Genomic DNA, 16,565 nt, shown 5'->3' on the forward strand with positions numbered 1-16,565 from the left:
GAAGATACAGGGTTTGAATTTTGGGTGGTTCTGTGTGGGGCCAGGGGTTGGGTCTCGGTGATGTTTGCGGGTCCCTTCCGCCTCGGGATATTCCGTTCCGTGAAACCCGGGAGAAAACGTTTCGAAATGACGGTACAGCCTCCAGACAGAAATTTCCCCGCCCCTCCGGGCCGCCAGCTGTCGCCGTCGCTACGGGAGACGGAGGCGGGCGGGGAAGCCGGAAGCGGGGCGGGGCGGCGGGGCGCTGCGCTGGCGCTCGGTCCCGCACGGCCTCTCCCCGCGGGCCGGGCCGGGCGGCGCCAGCGGGGCGATTGTAGAGCGCGCGGCGGTTTTCGGTTGCCGAGGCGGCGGCGCCGGTGCCATGGGCTGCTTCTTCTCCAAGCGCAGGAAGCCGGCGCAAAGTGGGCAGCAGCAAGGAGCCAGCCAAGAGCCGGCGGCCGGCGAGGAGAAGGCGCCGCAGTACAGCTGGGACCAGCGAGCCAAGGTACGGGGCGGCGGGGAGGGCGAGCGGAAAGCGGTTTCCTGTCAGGCAGTGTGCCGGCAGCCTTGGTTTCGTATTCGCCGCGAGGCAGCCCGTCCCGTTAGCGAGAGCGGGGCGGAGTGAGAATGCGCTGTCGGTCCGGTGTGAGCTTCCATCGTTGGGCTGTCGGACCTTTAGGCCGTGTGGTACAAGTGACAAAAAGATGCGTGAACTCATGTTAGCTGTAACTCGTGCTTAGCTCGCTTGTGTTTCTAAACTTGGTGAGGTGCTCCGGGGTTGCTTCTAAGTCTTTCAAGTGGATTAAGAAAAAGCTGTGCTGGAGATGAGCCGAGGGGCTGTGCGTGTAACCTGGAGGGATCGGATCCTGGGGATAAAGAAGGCTGACCTGTGCTGGGCTCCTTGCTCTGTCTGGCTGTAGGGTGCTTGTGGAGACTTCTTATGGGGAGAGGGCTGTGCTGAGAACCTGTCCTGCAGTGAGTAGGGTGAGCGAGTGCCAAAGTACATGACTAAATGAGCATTTGAAACCCTATGACCTAATCATAGAGCAAATTCGTCAGCTAAAGGTTAACTCATATGAGCTTTTCTACACACTGTTTTACTCAAATGGCACTAACTTGTGGAGCTGTGTGGAAAACTGGCATGTAGACATGCTGGACTTGGGAGGACAACGAACCTTGTTGCTGTGGAGGTGATTGTTAGCATGTGGGAAGTAGGCTGGAGGGAACAGATGAGGTTTTACAGTGCAAACAAGCTGTCTCACTGGGGGGAAGTATGTCACGTATTGCGTATATAACTTCCTCTTTGTATGAAATACTCTGAAAAACTGGAAGAATCAGTGAGTTTGGGCTGTTCTACTGAACTGCGGAAGCCATCAGAGTAGCTGCTTAATTTGGTACAGCACAGCTCAAGAACATTTATTTCACGTTCCAGCCCATTTCTCTCTCTCCCTGCAACATTACTTTTCATTGGTCTCTAAGTATATGCTTGGTATGTTAAGCCAGGAGAGCAGAGCTGAGATGCTTGCTTTTAGGCAAGGGAATGCTGAGCTCTTTCTGCACTGTATTTGTTGATCACAGTTTGTGTTAAGTGTTACCATGTCAGTGTTCACGTGGTAGCGTTAGGTATTCTCTCAGACACATTATCCAATTCTCTATTGCTGCTTCATTTTTTGATGCAGCACACATAAGTATACTTATTCATTTCACAATTTGTATTTGTATGCAAAGTTTGATTGGTGGCAATTGGAAAACTTGAGGCATTAGGGCTCTTTGATCATCGAGTGCATCAAATTTGTGTTCTGAAAACAGTAACTTGGTCAGAAATATGAACTTTAAAAGCCATTAGCATTTCCTGTTACTTTTACTATGAATGTGTTAGGTGTGAAGTGTGTTCTAATTTCAAGCTATTACACACAGTGATGCTGTTCCAGTTGTGAAGTGCAGTTCTGCAAGCAGAGTGCAAAATGCCTACAGTCTGTGCAGGATATCATCTGAACATTCTTAGAGATGGATAAATCTTGCTGCTCAGAGGCTCCGGTTGGCTTCCCATTAATTCAGGCTATGCTGACATACTTACTGTAGGCAGCGCAACCTAGGCACTCTTGTGTGCATGATTGTCTGTACAGGGATGCGAAACGAGGCGATTGCTAGCTGACAGCTGTGCTGGCAGAAGCTCTGAACTTAAGCGGTTCTTCCAGCAAAGTTGTTTCTTCCACTTCTGAAGCACAGCACAGTTGTAGGCTGTCTTAATTGTGTTCTTCTGGCAAAAGAAGATTACTGTTGGTATTATGTAGCTAAAGAGCAGCATGACAAAGACTTTGTGACCACATAACTCCAGTGTAGTAGCCCTGAAAATGGACCTTGTGCTAGAAAACTAAACATGAAATGCTATGAGCTGCTGATAGATTACTTAAAAGTAAGGAAAGACATGAATTTGAAGGGCCTTATTCAAAAGGGAACAGAAGTCTATGTATTTCAGATGGTTAAAAATTAATCAAATTCAGATTGCATCGTAAATCTACTGGGATCTCTGTAATGTTTGCTGACCTCTGGATTTGGAGAACTGTGTGAAGATTACTTATGGTGCCGAAGAAGAATCAAAGGATGAGCTTATCCTGAAAACAAAATGTGTTCTGTTTCTTTCTTCTATGGGATTCCAGATAAATAAGCAGTGCACAGCTTATTACAGAGAGTTATCACTACTTAACATTCTGCAGGGTTGTCGTATCCCTTCCTGACCAAATGCAAAAGAGGAACTTGGTGATGCCTGAATCTCCTCGGCCTTCAGCTATGATTTCATCTACAACATAAGATTGCCCTCCTGTTCTTGGTCTCCCTTTTCCTTTCCTACCTTTCTATGTTCTGAGTGACTAAACAGCATTGGCACACAGGACCAGAATAATAACTACAGCAACAGCAGAACATGGATACATACAGACAGGAACTGGGGTTTTATATTTTGAGATGGCTGATGCAACTATGTGCTGTGATCTCCTCTGTGAAGAGGGGAAACACAAGCATCTGAGGTTTTTCTTTTTGCTGTTGTTTCTCATCCTCAAAGAAGTAAGATTAGATGAGTTATGATTTCAATTACATTCAAAACTTAGGTGGACTTCCCTACCGAGAAAATTTTCTTTTGTGCCAATTGACTTGCAGATGAAGTGCTGTATTTGGTAGGAAACATATAATGATAGTTACTGTCAGGCTCTAGTAGTTCAATTCAAACAGTTTAAATTGGACATACATACACAAAAATAAAACCCCCAAAACAGACAAACAAAAAACCAAACCACAATCAAAGAAGAAAACCTCACGAACGGGTCTTTAACTTGCCACACGAGTCGTAGTTTTCTATTAGTTACTTCACATTTGGTGATTCTGCTGGAATGGTCTGAGCTGATAAGGTCTTCTTGCACTGTCTACATCTCTTTCACATAACGTTTTTATATTTTATTTTTGAACAAATATGAAATCGCTTTAACCTTTTTGATTTGTCTGTTACTAAGCAGTGGGAGGTGGTGTCCTGAGTTCTCATGCTCAGATCAGATACTCTGACATATTAGGCTTTTCAGTGCACCGGAAAAACTACTGCTGTGTTTCTCAAAATGTGATCTACCAACTGAGGAAGCCAACAGGTTAATATTAAATAACACCTTCATTTAAGGCTGATGAAAGTGTGTTCTAGCTTTTTTTTCTTTCTTTTTTTTCCCTTTCTTTTTCCTATCTGCAGCATCTGGCAGCAGTTTGTTGTTCAGACAAGTCTGCCAGTGTCTCTTCAGTGCTATTATTGGTCCTCTGTAAGAAGGGAGGGATTCTGAAGAATAGAATGAAACATATCTTTTGGCTGTTATATTGGTTGCGTTTAAAGTCAAGGTGTACAGGAGATGCTTCAAGATGAAAAACTGCATGACAGTGGTTAGAATCTGCAGATATTGTCCCTCTTTCCAGCTTTTGTTACTGCTGGGAACCTGGAAGTCAGGCAGAGGTGAGTAACTTGAACAAACACTTTCTCCAGTGGATGTTGCAATTCAGTGCTGAAGGGCACCAATACCATTTAAATCTGAATGCGAGGAATTGCCTAGGCCTGGAATGCACTTCTTTTGCTTCCTTTCTGTTAATTCCCCTATTGACAAAAATAGCACATAAATCTTCTTAAGTCTGTGTGCCTGCCCTATAACTGCAGCTTTTGATGTCACTGTGTCAGCAGCCAATTCTCACATACTCTTAATTGTACATAAATTTGTAACAGAAATATCGTTTGTTATAATTTAGAAAGGTAGGAAGTGATTTTTGAGAGCAATATTTAAAAGAAGATCTTTGTGTCAGTGGTTTCGACAGACTTCAAAGTCACTGTTTTGCAGGCTATGTACAAGTAACTAGGGGAGAGCCACAATCCATTAAAGACTGCACTGCCTCCTTACTAGTAGTGGGCAATCATTGCTGACTAAGACTCCTTTCCTGATCGACCAGGCTTCTTAGAAAAGTCTTCTTAGATCATGAACCAGGAAGAAGCTGTTGGGGACCTTGGTGATTTCAGGTACAGCTAGCACTGAAAACTGTGAGTATCTGGTACTTCTCAGTCTTCCAAGCGGGAGCTGCCAGGGCTGAAGGGAAGTAACTTCATCTGCCTTCCTGGCCTCTGGCCTTCTTGCAAGACAGTTGTTCACAGTAGGAAAAGCTGCATACTGCAGTGTTACTTGCTGCTGCAGAACTTACAGAGCATTCATGGCAAACTTTTGCTTGCCATCACTTCTTTCTCCGTGCCTTATAATCACTGCTTTACATGTTCTCCAGTCCTTTGTAATAGACTTAATCAGCACTGTTGTTTCCAATGACTACAGATGAGACTTCAGGTTTTCTGTTAAGGAGAAAAGCTATTGAGTAAGCAGGGATTTATTTATTTATTTATTTATTTTGTCATCATATCTAATTATTTTAGGTTACTTTACAGAATGATTCCTGAACCTACTCATAGCACTTTGACTAGAAGTTTTCAATTCTTGAGCTGTGCTTAAACCTATTAATGCAGAACTCTCTCTACTCTAAAACTCTTTAAATTCAGCTGAAAGCATTAAAACTTACACCTATAAATACTGTGGTTGTTTGGAATTATACCAATCTGGAGAAAAGGGCTTTCAAAACTATATACAGCTGCTTCAATTCTTTGAAGCTTTATACACATGTGAAGGATAAGTAGGTGAATTATCAAACTTGATTTTTCTATTGCTAACTTGTCACATGCATAAGATTCTACAACAAAGTTATACCAGATAAGTAGGTAGAGAATCTACATATCTTTGGTTCTCACCGTGCGAGTCTTTAAATGCTATCTTCTGTTGCCTGTGTTTTTCCTAGCCTGCTTTTTAGCTATAGAGGTGGTACTTAAGCAATTAGTGCAGTCTGTCTCAGGGGAAGGAAGGTGAGTTAGTGGAGTATTAACCTCATGGTGATACCTGTAGACCTGAGGACTGTTAAGCATGAAGCTCTGTGATAAGGGTATAAACAGATGTTGGGTGTGTACTTAAAATTACAATCCTGCCCTGATATTTTTTCTAAGGCTTTTGTTTAACAGAATCACAGAATGGCCAGGGTTGGAATGGACCTCAAGGATCATGAATCTCCAACCCCCTGCCACATGCAGGGCCACCAACCTCCACGTTTAATGCCAAACCAGGCTGCCCAGGGCCCCATCCAACCTGGCCTTGAACACCTGCAAGGACGGGGCATCCACAACCTCTCTGGGCAGCTGTGCCAGCACCTCACCACTCTCTCTGTAAAGAATTTTCCCTTGATGTCTGACCTAAATCTCTCCCTCAACTTAAAACCATTTCCCTTCATCCTACACATATCAACTCTTTCAAAGAGTTGATTCCCCTCCTGTTTGTAGCTCCCTTTAGGTACTGAAAGGCTGCAATGAGGTCACCCCGCAGCCTTCATTTCTCCAGGCTGAACAAGCCCAGCTCCCTCAGCCTGTCCTCATAGGGGAGGTGCTGCAGTCCCCTGATCATCTTTGTGGCTCTCCTCTGGACCCTCTCCAGCAGCTCCCTGTCTTTTTTGTACTGCGGCCTCCAGACCTGGGCACAGTACTCCAGATGGGGCCTCACGAGCAGAGTAGAGGGGGAAAATCACCTCCCTGTCCCTGCTGGCTACCCCTCTTTTACCCAGGGGAATTGAAATACTCAGATGTGCTATGGCCTCTTGGGTTACTGACTGCTCTCAAGGGCAGAAACCCAGCGTGGTAGGGGGAGTGCTGAGGTCTATTTCATTCAGTCCCTCTGGTTCCGACGGTTGTGTTAGTCAATAAATATTTCTGGTCTTTGAAAAAGAAAACTGCCAAGTGGAATTAAAAGAAATCATCCAACTCCCTACAGTGGTGAACAAACTTAGAGCTAAGAATTACATCAGCACACAACTGTTAATTCACATTAGGGAAACAAAATTGAGCTCTTGAATGTGGAGATCAGCTGATTTTGTTGCTCAATCTAAATTAATACAGAACATCATTGAACTCAATGCTACTCTTTCTCAAGTGCTCTCATCTGAGATTCTGTAACCTGAGGATTATCTGACAAACCAGTGTTATACACTTAGGCCTAATTAAAATAGTAAAGGAAAGTTGTTTCACAGATCTTTGTGAGGACTTAACGTTGGACAAACTAATACAGTCTCCGAGGCATTTAGAAGAGGCTTGTTTAGAAGGGCACAGTAGGTGTGATGTTTCTAAAAAAGCTGCCAGTTCTGGAAACTTTGAACTTCTCCTTCGTAAGGGAAGTAACCGTTCCTCTGTTTCAGTTACAAGGCACTACCACTCCCAAGGCTATAAATAAATATTTATGTTTGTACATACTATACACATGCACATCCATCCATGAATGCTCTAGCAGATGCTGGGGAAGAATGTGTCCAAAAGCAGTTCTGATACTTCAATTCTCTCGGTGCCTTGGGAATGCTCAGTGGATCAGATAAGTAACGTTACACGAGTCTTGTGCAAGATCTTAGGGACTTTGAATCTTAATCATATGGTGTGGCTCTGTGCTGTGATGCCTTTACTTTGAGCCTTCCAGTTCTGTCTGTAACTCTTCCACCTCCCTGTCCCAGATTTGTGCTAGCAATATTGAATTTGGCTGAAAAGTGCTTACTGGGAGTTCATATCCATGGAGAAAGTTCATCAGCTGCAAACTTACTTTTGTGTCAGGAGGTCTCTTATGATGCATGTAAGAGCACACTTTGTTAGTAGACATATGTGGCTTCCGGGAGCTATTTCAGGAAAAACCTATCTAGACTAAGCTGCTTTAATGCATGTCCATGACACATGCACTTTCTTGCTTGTGGTTTTAGAAACCAGAGACTTTTTTCTGGTCTCTAATCTTCTGTGAATGTTCAGAATAGTGGGGAGGGGGAATTTCTTGCCAGTTGAGCTGTCCAGGGCCTGCTGTACTGCTTTATCATTGCCTGCAGCACAGCAAGCCTTAAGGCCTTTGGAGTGAAATGGCAGTTCTGGGAAGTGATCTGGTGTTAGAATAGTTCAGGTACTTGTTTCCTTTCAGTGCTATTTTAATAAGCTTTCACAAGAGGGCAGAGTAGAATTTGCTCTGGGAAAGCACAGTTGCCTTGACTGTCATGTAACTAGGAGGAACGCAGCTCAGATTTCCTTCAGTGTTCTGACTGCAGCTGCTGTATTATTCATGCAGCCCAGCTGCATCAGGTACCGTCCTTGTCACTGCGTGGCTCCTCAGTCACTGCTCTGCAGCACAGGCTGCTGGGGAGGGCCACAGTTTCTCTTGCAGCAGAAGAATGCTGGAGAGTGGAGGAGGAGAGGTCTGTAAACATGACCTGTGTGCCAGCACTGCCAATCTTTGCTTGTTGCTTATAGCTAGAATGTAGCTGGAGTTGTTAGCACAAGGTAATGCTGTGGCATGGATAAGCAAGCTCTTTGTTGTTTGCAAACATAATGATGGAGATGCTGCTTGAAAGCAGCAATGTTTTCTTGCAGTGTGTTGAGGAGTGGTAACGTAAGAGCAAGCAGGCTACTTGAAAAGGAAGTACTGTATCTTCCCAGCTTTATGAATCTTTAATGCTGTTGGCCAATTCATTTATTACTGTTATTACCATAATCCTCAGGACCATCTTTCCTGTAGAAACAGTTTAGAACCCCCTCCCATTTCCTTTCTAGAGAACAAACTTAGTTGTGGTGAGGTTTGTTTGTTTGTTGTTGTCCCGGAGTTTAGTTTCGGCTCTCTGTTGTACCTCAATACTATGTGTTTCAGTAGCCTAGTTAAAAAGCATCTTTCATCACTCTGATATCTGTTCTTTGAAGTTTTCTGGCAAGTTATCCTGTACAGATCTGTAATGTCTCAGATAATCCAAATCAATTAACATTTGGCATTATAACATCATCTGTACGTGAAGACTTTCATGTGCTTTCTTTCCTTTCTCCTTCAGGTTGATCCAAAAGATTACACTTTTTCTGGACTGAAGGACGAAACTGTGGGTCGACTGCCTGGAAAAGTAGCAGGACAACAATTTGTCATTCAGGACTGTGAGAACTGTACTATCTACATATTTGACCATTCTGCCACAATCACCGTCGATGACTGTGTAAACTGCCAAATCTTTTTAGGACCAATAAAAGGCAGTGTGTTTTTCCGTGATTGCAAGGATTGCAAATGCATAGTAGCCTGCCAACAGTTTCGTACTCGGGACTGCAGAAAGCTGGAGGTATTCTTGTGCTGTGCCACCCAACCTATTATTGAGTCCTCCACAGGTATGAAATTTGGTTGTTTCCAGTACTATTATCCTGAGCTTGCTTTACAGTTTAAAGATGCTGGACTGAGTATCTTCAATAACACATGGAGCAAGATCCATGACTTTACTCCTGTGTCAGGAGAAAACAACTGGGGCCTTTTGCCTGAAAATGCTGTGGTTCAAGATTATGTTCCTCTGCCAAATTCTGAAGAGCTGAAAGCTGTCAGAATTTCTACAGATGCTATGAAGAGCATAATACCAATAACTCGAGGGCAGAGACAGAAGAGCAGTGATGAATCGTGTTTGGCTGTGTTTTTTGCTGGTGACTACACAACTGCGAATGCCAGAAAGCTAATTGATGAGGTAAGTGACCTTTTTCTCTGTTCAACTTTATGAATTTCTAATTGAACTTTCTCTGGATAGCCTTGGTGCTTATTGAAGAGAGAATGCTGAGGTTCTGCCTGCCTGCTAACTGTATTAATCAACTGCATGTTAAAACCTTGAAGCAAGATAAGATAATGGAACTCATCCTGATCAAACAGTTATCATAGAATGGCCTGGGTTGAAAAGGACCACAATGACCATCTGGTTTCAACCCCCTGCTATGTGCAGGGTCACCAACCACCAGACCAGGCTGCCCAGAGCCACATCCAGCCTGGCCTTGAATGCCTCCAGGGATGGGGCATCCACAGCCTCCTTGGGCAACCTGTTCCAGTGTGTCACCACCCTCTGTGTGAGTTATGTTACAACTAATGTCCTGTATTGGCACACCTGTTCTTTAATCATTCCAGTGTATTTTTCCAGTACAGCACACCAAACCTACACTGAGGAAAATGTGTAGTTCATCAATGAACTTGGCGAAGTATAGAATAAGTGGTTGTCAATGCTTGTGAAAGGAGATAGTCAATAAACTTGTTAACTTATTGCCCCCAAAATCTATCAAGGCTATTTGCCCTGAAAGCTTTGCCAGCACTAACAGAGACTTTTAAAAATAACATGCTAAATGTTATCTATCCCCTGCCCTTACCATCCAGTGTTGGAATTTTCTGCTGGAAAATTCAGGGAGTATTTGTTACAACTGGTCAGCTGTCTTTGATTATTTAAATAGCTGGTGCTGTCTCTTTTTTTTTTCTTTTTTTTTTTTCTTGTAAGGCAGGAGCTCCTATGCTTGGCTGAGTTTGGTCTTCACTGGGCTAAAATCTGGGAGTGGCTGGCTGCTTTTAGCATTCTGGAGTGCCAGGGATGACAGAGCAGAGCCAATAAGTGAATTACAGCTTACAGCTTGAGAGAGGTATCTGCAAAAGTTGCTGATCCTAGTGTTGTATGAGCAACCAAACAAATGATGGAGTTCTTTCTTTCAATTTTTAACTACAAGGAAAAAAAAGAGAAAAAGCTTTAGGGTGTTTCCCTAAAGCACCTGCCCCCATCCCTATCAGGAACTGAGTTACTAACAGTTACTTCAGTGAACACAGATAAGTAAGGGGGTATTTTTTCTGAAGAATGATTAGCTACAGTAAGGAAGGTATTAGGTGTGTTCTCCCCTGATAGTCTCTCTTTAAAAAGAAGAGTTAAGAAGAATGTAAAAGACTACTTAGTGAAATGCTGGGGAAATCTTACTAGTCTGTGGATTTAATTTATGTTTTGGATGTATAAATATAGTTGTTTCTTTTGCATGCATGTTGTGGTTTTAACCCAGCAAGTAGCTAGGCACCCCACAGCTGTTTGTTCCCCCTGCCAGCCAAGTGGGATGGGGGAGAGAATCAGAGAAAGCAAACAAACAGCAAAGTAGAGCTCATAGGTTGAGATAAAAGCTATTTACTAGGACAGAAAAGGAAGGGGGGAGGGGGAAAAATAATATTAGTGATGTATGTCCTGCAGTTATCACAGATTCTCAAGGTTTTGGTTTTGTTTTTTTTTACTCAATTCCCTGGCAGTTTGGCAAGTACTTGTTTGCTCTGCTCTGCAGTCATGTACTCACAGGTTTCTGAAGTATTTACTATCATTAAAGTCTGTTGACCTGTTTTTGCTTTTGCCCATATTCTTCCATTCACTCCCAGCACCAGCTCAACTGGGCACAATCGTGACAACTCTTGAATTATTTCACATTTGGGAGCCAAAAATAAATATATGCAAGCATAAAACAAGTGATGCACAAGCAATTCCTCACCACCCGCTCACCAATGCCCAGATAGCCTCTGGTTAGCGGCTGCCCCCAGCTAATTCCCTTCAGTTTTACAGCTCTTTTACATGTTGTCATATGATATGGAATGTCCCTTTGGCCAGTTTGGGTCAGTTGTCCCTGGTTCTCCCCCCTCCCAGCTCCTTGGGTCCCCTCAATGCCCCTCACTGGTCGTGGCAGCATGAGAAGCTGAGAAACCAAAACATCCTTGGCTCTGTGCGGCGCTGCTCAGCAACAACTGGAAGCACTGATGTGTTATAAACATCGTTTTTCTCCTAAAGCCAAGTATCTCACCAGATTTCTTCTGTGAATAAAATAGCTGTGTCTCAATCAAAACCAGGACAATGTACCTTCAGTATCTCTGCTGGGTTTGGAATAAAGAGCTGTGTGTGTTTGAGAGTTTGTAACTTTTTTTTTTTTCCCCCAAAATGGAAAACTTCAGTAGCAGATAGATAAGCATTTGAGCTTATTTTTTATTACAGTCTAAGGAGAACAAACTGCTTGACTCCGGATGCTGAATGCTTTTAACTCCTGTTAGTTTCAGCTTGTGAGAGACTGTGGAAAAAACTACAACCCTAGGCCATAACATAAAACCAAAATTCACACCTACCCCTGTAGGTGCACTAGAGCAAAGAATAAAATCTGGATGAATGGAATGGAAATAAACAGAAATGCAGAAAAAGCAAATGGTCTTTGAAAAGAGTAAAAAGGGTCTTTTTATTCTGTGGTTTAATGTATATGGGAAATGAATATTCAGTCTGCACGGGAATAGACTAAAGTTGAGCTGCATGCCTGAGAAACATTTTAGCTTGAACACTTTATCTGTTAATAGATGACTGCCAAAGGCTTTCAGCTGGTACAGACCAAAGAAGTCTCAATGAAAGCAGAGGATGCTCAGAGAGTTTTCCAACAGCATGCATCAGAATTCATTCCACTGCTTGAAAGAGGTGAGATTATACACAGTTTTGTTTCTCTTCTTAGTGCAGAAATCTAGCTGGTAGTGGGGTGTTCTGGAGAAGGTGAAAGAGAAGAAAATGGAAGGATGAAGGAGAAAATTATAAAGCCCGTTGAGATGAAGTTTGGAAGCTTCATTTAGGCACTGAACCTGTCAAAACTGAAGGCATCCAAAGTGAACTAATTCACTTAGGAGCTGTGACATAAACAGATCGGTCTGGGCTGATCAACAGAGGCTCATCTTTCTGGAATAAAAATCTATTAGCTTAGCACAATTGCAGGTAAAGAACCTAGATATTCAGTGTTTCTGTATGGATATTAAAGCAAATGTATGAACAGGCAAGTGTTCAATTCCTGTTTATAAACGGTGTTCTGTCAGAGTACTTGAAAAGCTTTTTTGCTGATTTGACTGTAATCGTTTTATTATCTGTTCCTATAGAAGTAATTTCATCTTGCCATCTGTTGTGTGCTGAAGCTCAAAACGTGCTCCCAAACTTAGGAGCAATGCGAAGTTTTTTTCACAGTACTGTAAGCGGTCCATGATGCTGACTGCAGGAATAGGACAGAAGTTCTGCTTTTCAGATCAAAAGTAGTCTAAGGGCTATTTTGCACCTATGTGGGAAGAAATAACACTTTCAGAATGAAAGCTGAGAAAGGGGATCTGAAAATGGTGGGTGAGAACAAGTCTGAAAATCAGACTGTTTGCTATCTTGGTACTGAGGTAAAAATGCCTGAATGACTCAGTCGTGCTGCAGATGTCTGTGAAATGGCTCACTATGTGAGCAGTAGAATCTGACTCACTTGCACGATGCCTTCCACTCTGCAGCATTTCTGTGCCATTGCTGTCTTTCAAGAAATAAAGCAGGAAACCTGCTAGAGCCTCTGCAAAAATGAGCATGGATTTGCAGATATTTTCTGCACAGATAACATCGTACTTCTAAGCTATGGTTAAGTGTTTCTGTTTCTTAATTCTGTATTATGGCTTCTCAGACAAAAAATGGAAATGATTCTTGTAAGCTTCACCATTCCCTAAGGGATGAAAACTATAATGTTTTAATGCCAGACTCAAAAGTTGTATTGATTCCAGATGAAACGATCTTCTAGGTCCGGTCGTTGCTTTGGAGTTCAATGGAGATGGTGCTGTGGAAGGATGTCGAAACACTGTAAATGATGTTTTTAATGGAACCAAGGTAAGCTGGTGTTTTGCTTTATTAGCAGAAAATGTTAAAGGACATCTAAGGTAATTCACAGTCAAGCTGTAGTTTCAATGTACTGAATTTTCTTTCTGAATGGTATAATCTAAATATCCTAGTCATGTTTTGTTTTTGTTTGCTTGTTTTGCTCAAAACTCAAGCTTGCTTGCAGGAGGGAATAAAAATTGCCCCGTTAACGAAAGTATTAAATTCCCATATTGTTTAAAAAAAGGATTTTCACCTGAAACTTTTTTCACATAGTGGTAAAAACAAATTTTGTTAATTTAACAGGGTAAAGCTCTGCTCCAAGACCTATAGAGCAGAGAACCTCTATAAAGGAGGTTCTCCTATATGAAGTCTCCTATAAAGGAGACTTCAGTATCACATCTTTGTCAGGGTTTAATAGTATTCCAGCTTTTCTCAAGATTTACTTTTGTTTTGAAGGATATTGCAGTGTGCCTTCCTTCAAAGGCATTTGCTTTTTTCTTCTGTCAACTTGTTTTACTGTACCGTCTTTATACCTTGTCTCCTTTTTGCTTGCTGTCTGCTTTTTTCTTTTTTCTTTTTTTTGAATGGCAGTGGATTTGAGAAAGTGTCTGGAAACAATTGGAGCTCTGCAAGGGAGCAGTATTACTGATAATAGGAGAGAGGCAAACCCCTTGCTTTTAAACTGTGCAAAAAAGACTGGAATGTCTTTGGGACTTAGTGTCCATACAGCTCCTTGATGTCTTTCAGTTCATCTCAAAAGGATTGCTCAGGGAATTAGACTGCCCAGATTCTGGAAAACAGCCTTGTAATGTCATCTGCAATGTAGCTAATGATTGAGGGTTTTGTTGTGTTTGCTATTGTGTGAGCAAAGCCTGATGTGTAGCAGGTTTAAATTTTGGTTCTCCTAGTCTGGGAAATACTAGGACTGCAGTCTAGGCAGAGCTGTGATGTTGCTGGTTCTTTCTTGGGACCCAAAAGTCATCTCTGCAAATTTTACCATAAAAATCAGTTCTTTAACTGGGAGATCACTGTGGTGTTTCTGATGTAGCTAGTTTGTTGGTTTTTTTTTTTTTTCTTTTTTCATACCAAACAAAGCTGATACTGGGTACATAATTAGCTCATTCTTCTAGATCTCAATTTCTCTGTTCAAAGGCTGAAGTTATATTAATTATTAGAACAAATAAAAACTTATACTTTCCTTGCCAGAAGGACTGGTGTCTGTTGTCATAACACAGTGAATGCTCTGATCTGGGACATCAGAAACTATGCACTTCATACTTTGAAGTAATCTTCGTTCTTCAGGTTTCCAAATGTGAAATTATTTCCTGCCCCTGAATTTAAATCTTCTCTTTACAGACTGGCTCTGTAGTAGAACCTACCTCAGTTTGTAAATAATTGTTGGGCTGAATTGAGAAGCAGGACTTCAGGCTTCCTATCAGTCTTTTATTTAGATACAATTTAACCCCCAGATATCAGATAAATGCTACGTTTGTGTATGGATCTCCAGCTACTTGACTATCACAAGTATACATTTTAGGAAATATATCTTACTTAGGTCATAATTTAGAAATAACATAGGGAGTAGCAGACTTTGGACTTATTACTACCAGCAGGTTCAGGAATGCTCTATAAAATGATTTCACATCACTGCTGGCTGCCTTTATCGTTTGGACAGCTCGAAAGTTGTTACAGTGCTCAGAAAGAATTATAGGTATTCTTGATCACAAAGCAGGGACAAAAGCTCTTGGGAAGGCATTTATCCTGTAAGGTTTTGCAAGGACATCAGTCTGCTTTTAAGCAACTAGTTACACTTGCATTTCAAAATTATTAATTTATTAACTTCGTCCATTAATACCTTCAATTTAGCCAAATTTTTGTTTCTGATTTAGATCTAATATAACTGTTGAGATGCTCTAGTGCAGGTAGAAAAAATCATCAGCAGTAGCACCAGCTGGTCTTAAGTCTTCTACAGAAGTCTTACAGCTGCTTAGTAGAAACAATGTGTTGCAAAGAGACCTCTGCGCTATACACACGTAACAGAACTTCTGATTTGTGTGGTCTTGCTAGATCTGTCTTTATTTTTTTCTTTTCTTTTTTCTTTTTTTCCCCTCTGTGTGCCTTTCATGCAGTATCCATTGGCCTCATCACTTATAAAATCCTCTTCAAAATGTAAATTGCAATATTCTGGTAGGGAAGGATATTGAAAGAACATACTTAACTATTGTGACTGTGGTACAAATTGCTGTTGCACCAGCAAACTGCCAGATAAATAGTAGGTGTTGTCAAGTCTCTTCAGACAGAAATCTACTGTGCTTGCAAGCAGTAGTCTAGGCAGCTACTTGAAATAGACAATTTTGTTCTGAAATCAGAAGTTGATGGATAACAGGATATTCATCTTGAACCATATTAGAGTAAACCAATTCAAGGAACTGTCATAGTTTATGTTGACATGGTACTCAGAGGTGAAGCAGAAGAGTAGTGCTGTGTGAGTGTGATTATCTGGAGTAGCCCATTTTTACACTTTCAGTGCACTTCAGAATCGCTGTTTGCTGCACAAGCACATATGATATGGTAAGAGGGAGGGAATTTCCCCTGGAGGAATAAAAACTAGAAATAATTCAAGTGTTTTAATTGAAAGTATCCTTTATTTGTTGATACTGTTGAGCGTGAAGAAACTGATGAGCTTCTGCAGCCCTTGTGTCTGTTACGCTGATCTATTTGAATGGTGCCTGGGACATTTGTAGCTAATTTGCTGGAAATTCTTGAAGGTGATTGTCCTAGACCTTGGAATTGCATGTGTTGATCAATTTTGCAAAATGCAAATCTAATTAATTCTAAATAAATAAAACACCTAAAATTGTCTAAAGCAGCAGCTAAGATTTTAGGAATAGAGTGCAAGGGTGTTCTTACCAACTTTGTTTTTTTGTGTGTGAAAGCTTACTGGTAGCCTGAGTCTGCTGAGAACAGTCACAACAACAAAGGGTACGTCAGGGCTCAGAGGATTCTGTTGTCAACCCTTAGTGGAAACCAAGAGATTTGGGTCTCTCATGAAATGCAAAAATAAAGTCATAATTAGCTCCAAACAAGCAAAAACTACTTGAACTTGTTTGTTAGTGATGCATAACTGTTTCCTTGTTTACTGAAATAGGTTTTTGTGTCGGAGAGCAAGGCATCAGCATCTCAAGATGTAGACAACTTCTACAACTTTGCTGATATGCGGATGGGAATGTGAGATCTAACACAGAAGTGTTCATGTATGGTTTGACTCAGCACTTGAATGTCACTTAGTTTGAATACTGCAGTAGTATCAGAGAATTTTTGTCATTTGGATTTATATTTCTCATACATTCCTTTTATAAAGCTCTTGATGGTTTTAATACCACGTTACCTGAACTGGAGTAAACAACATACCTCCTTGTGTGCATTGTGCTCAAGACTTACACTTCAGCTCAGAAACCACAGAGGTTTTGTACTAACTTGTTTTTACAGTGATTTCTAAACTTTTATTGACACTTGAATGTTTCTTG

General features: G+C 41.7%; 1 protein-coding gene across 1 annotated transcript; it reads left to right on the plus strand.

Annotated features, from left to right (window-relative positions):
* Positions 1-361: 361 nt before the first annotated feature.
* RP2 (RP2 activator of ARL3 GTPase) lies at positions 362-16,270 on the plus strand (the record flags this gene model as incomplete). Its single annotated transcript, XM_079549246.1, has 5 exons — positions 362-484; positions 8,422-9,087; positions 11,736-11,850; positions 12,962-13,047; positions 16,187-16,270. The coding sequence occupies 5 exons, from the start codon at positions 362-364 to the stop codon at positions 16,268-16,270; spliced, it is 1,074 nt and encodes a 357-aa protein (XP_079405372.1).
* Between the last annotated feature and the right edge of the window lie 295 nt (positions 16,271-16,565).

The sequence above is a fragment of the Tetrao urogallus genome (assembly GCF_951394365.1).
Source record: "Tetrao urogallus genome assembly, chromosome: 1".
NCBI lineage: Eukaryota > Metazoa > Chordata > Aves > Galliformes > Phasianidae > Tetrao > Tetrao urogallus.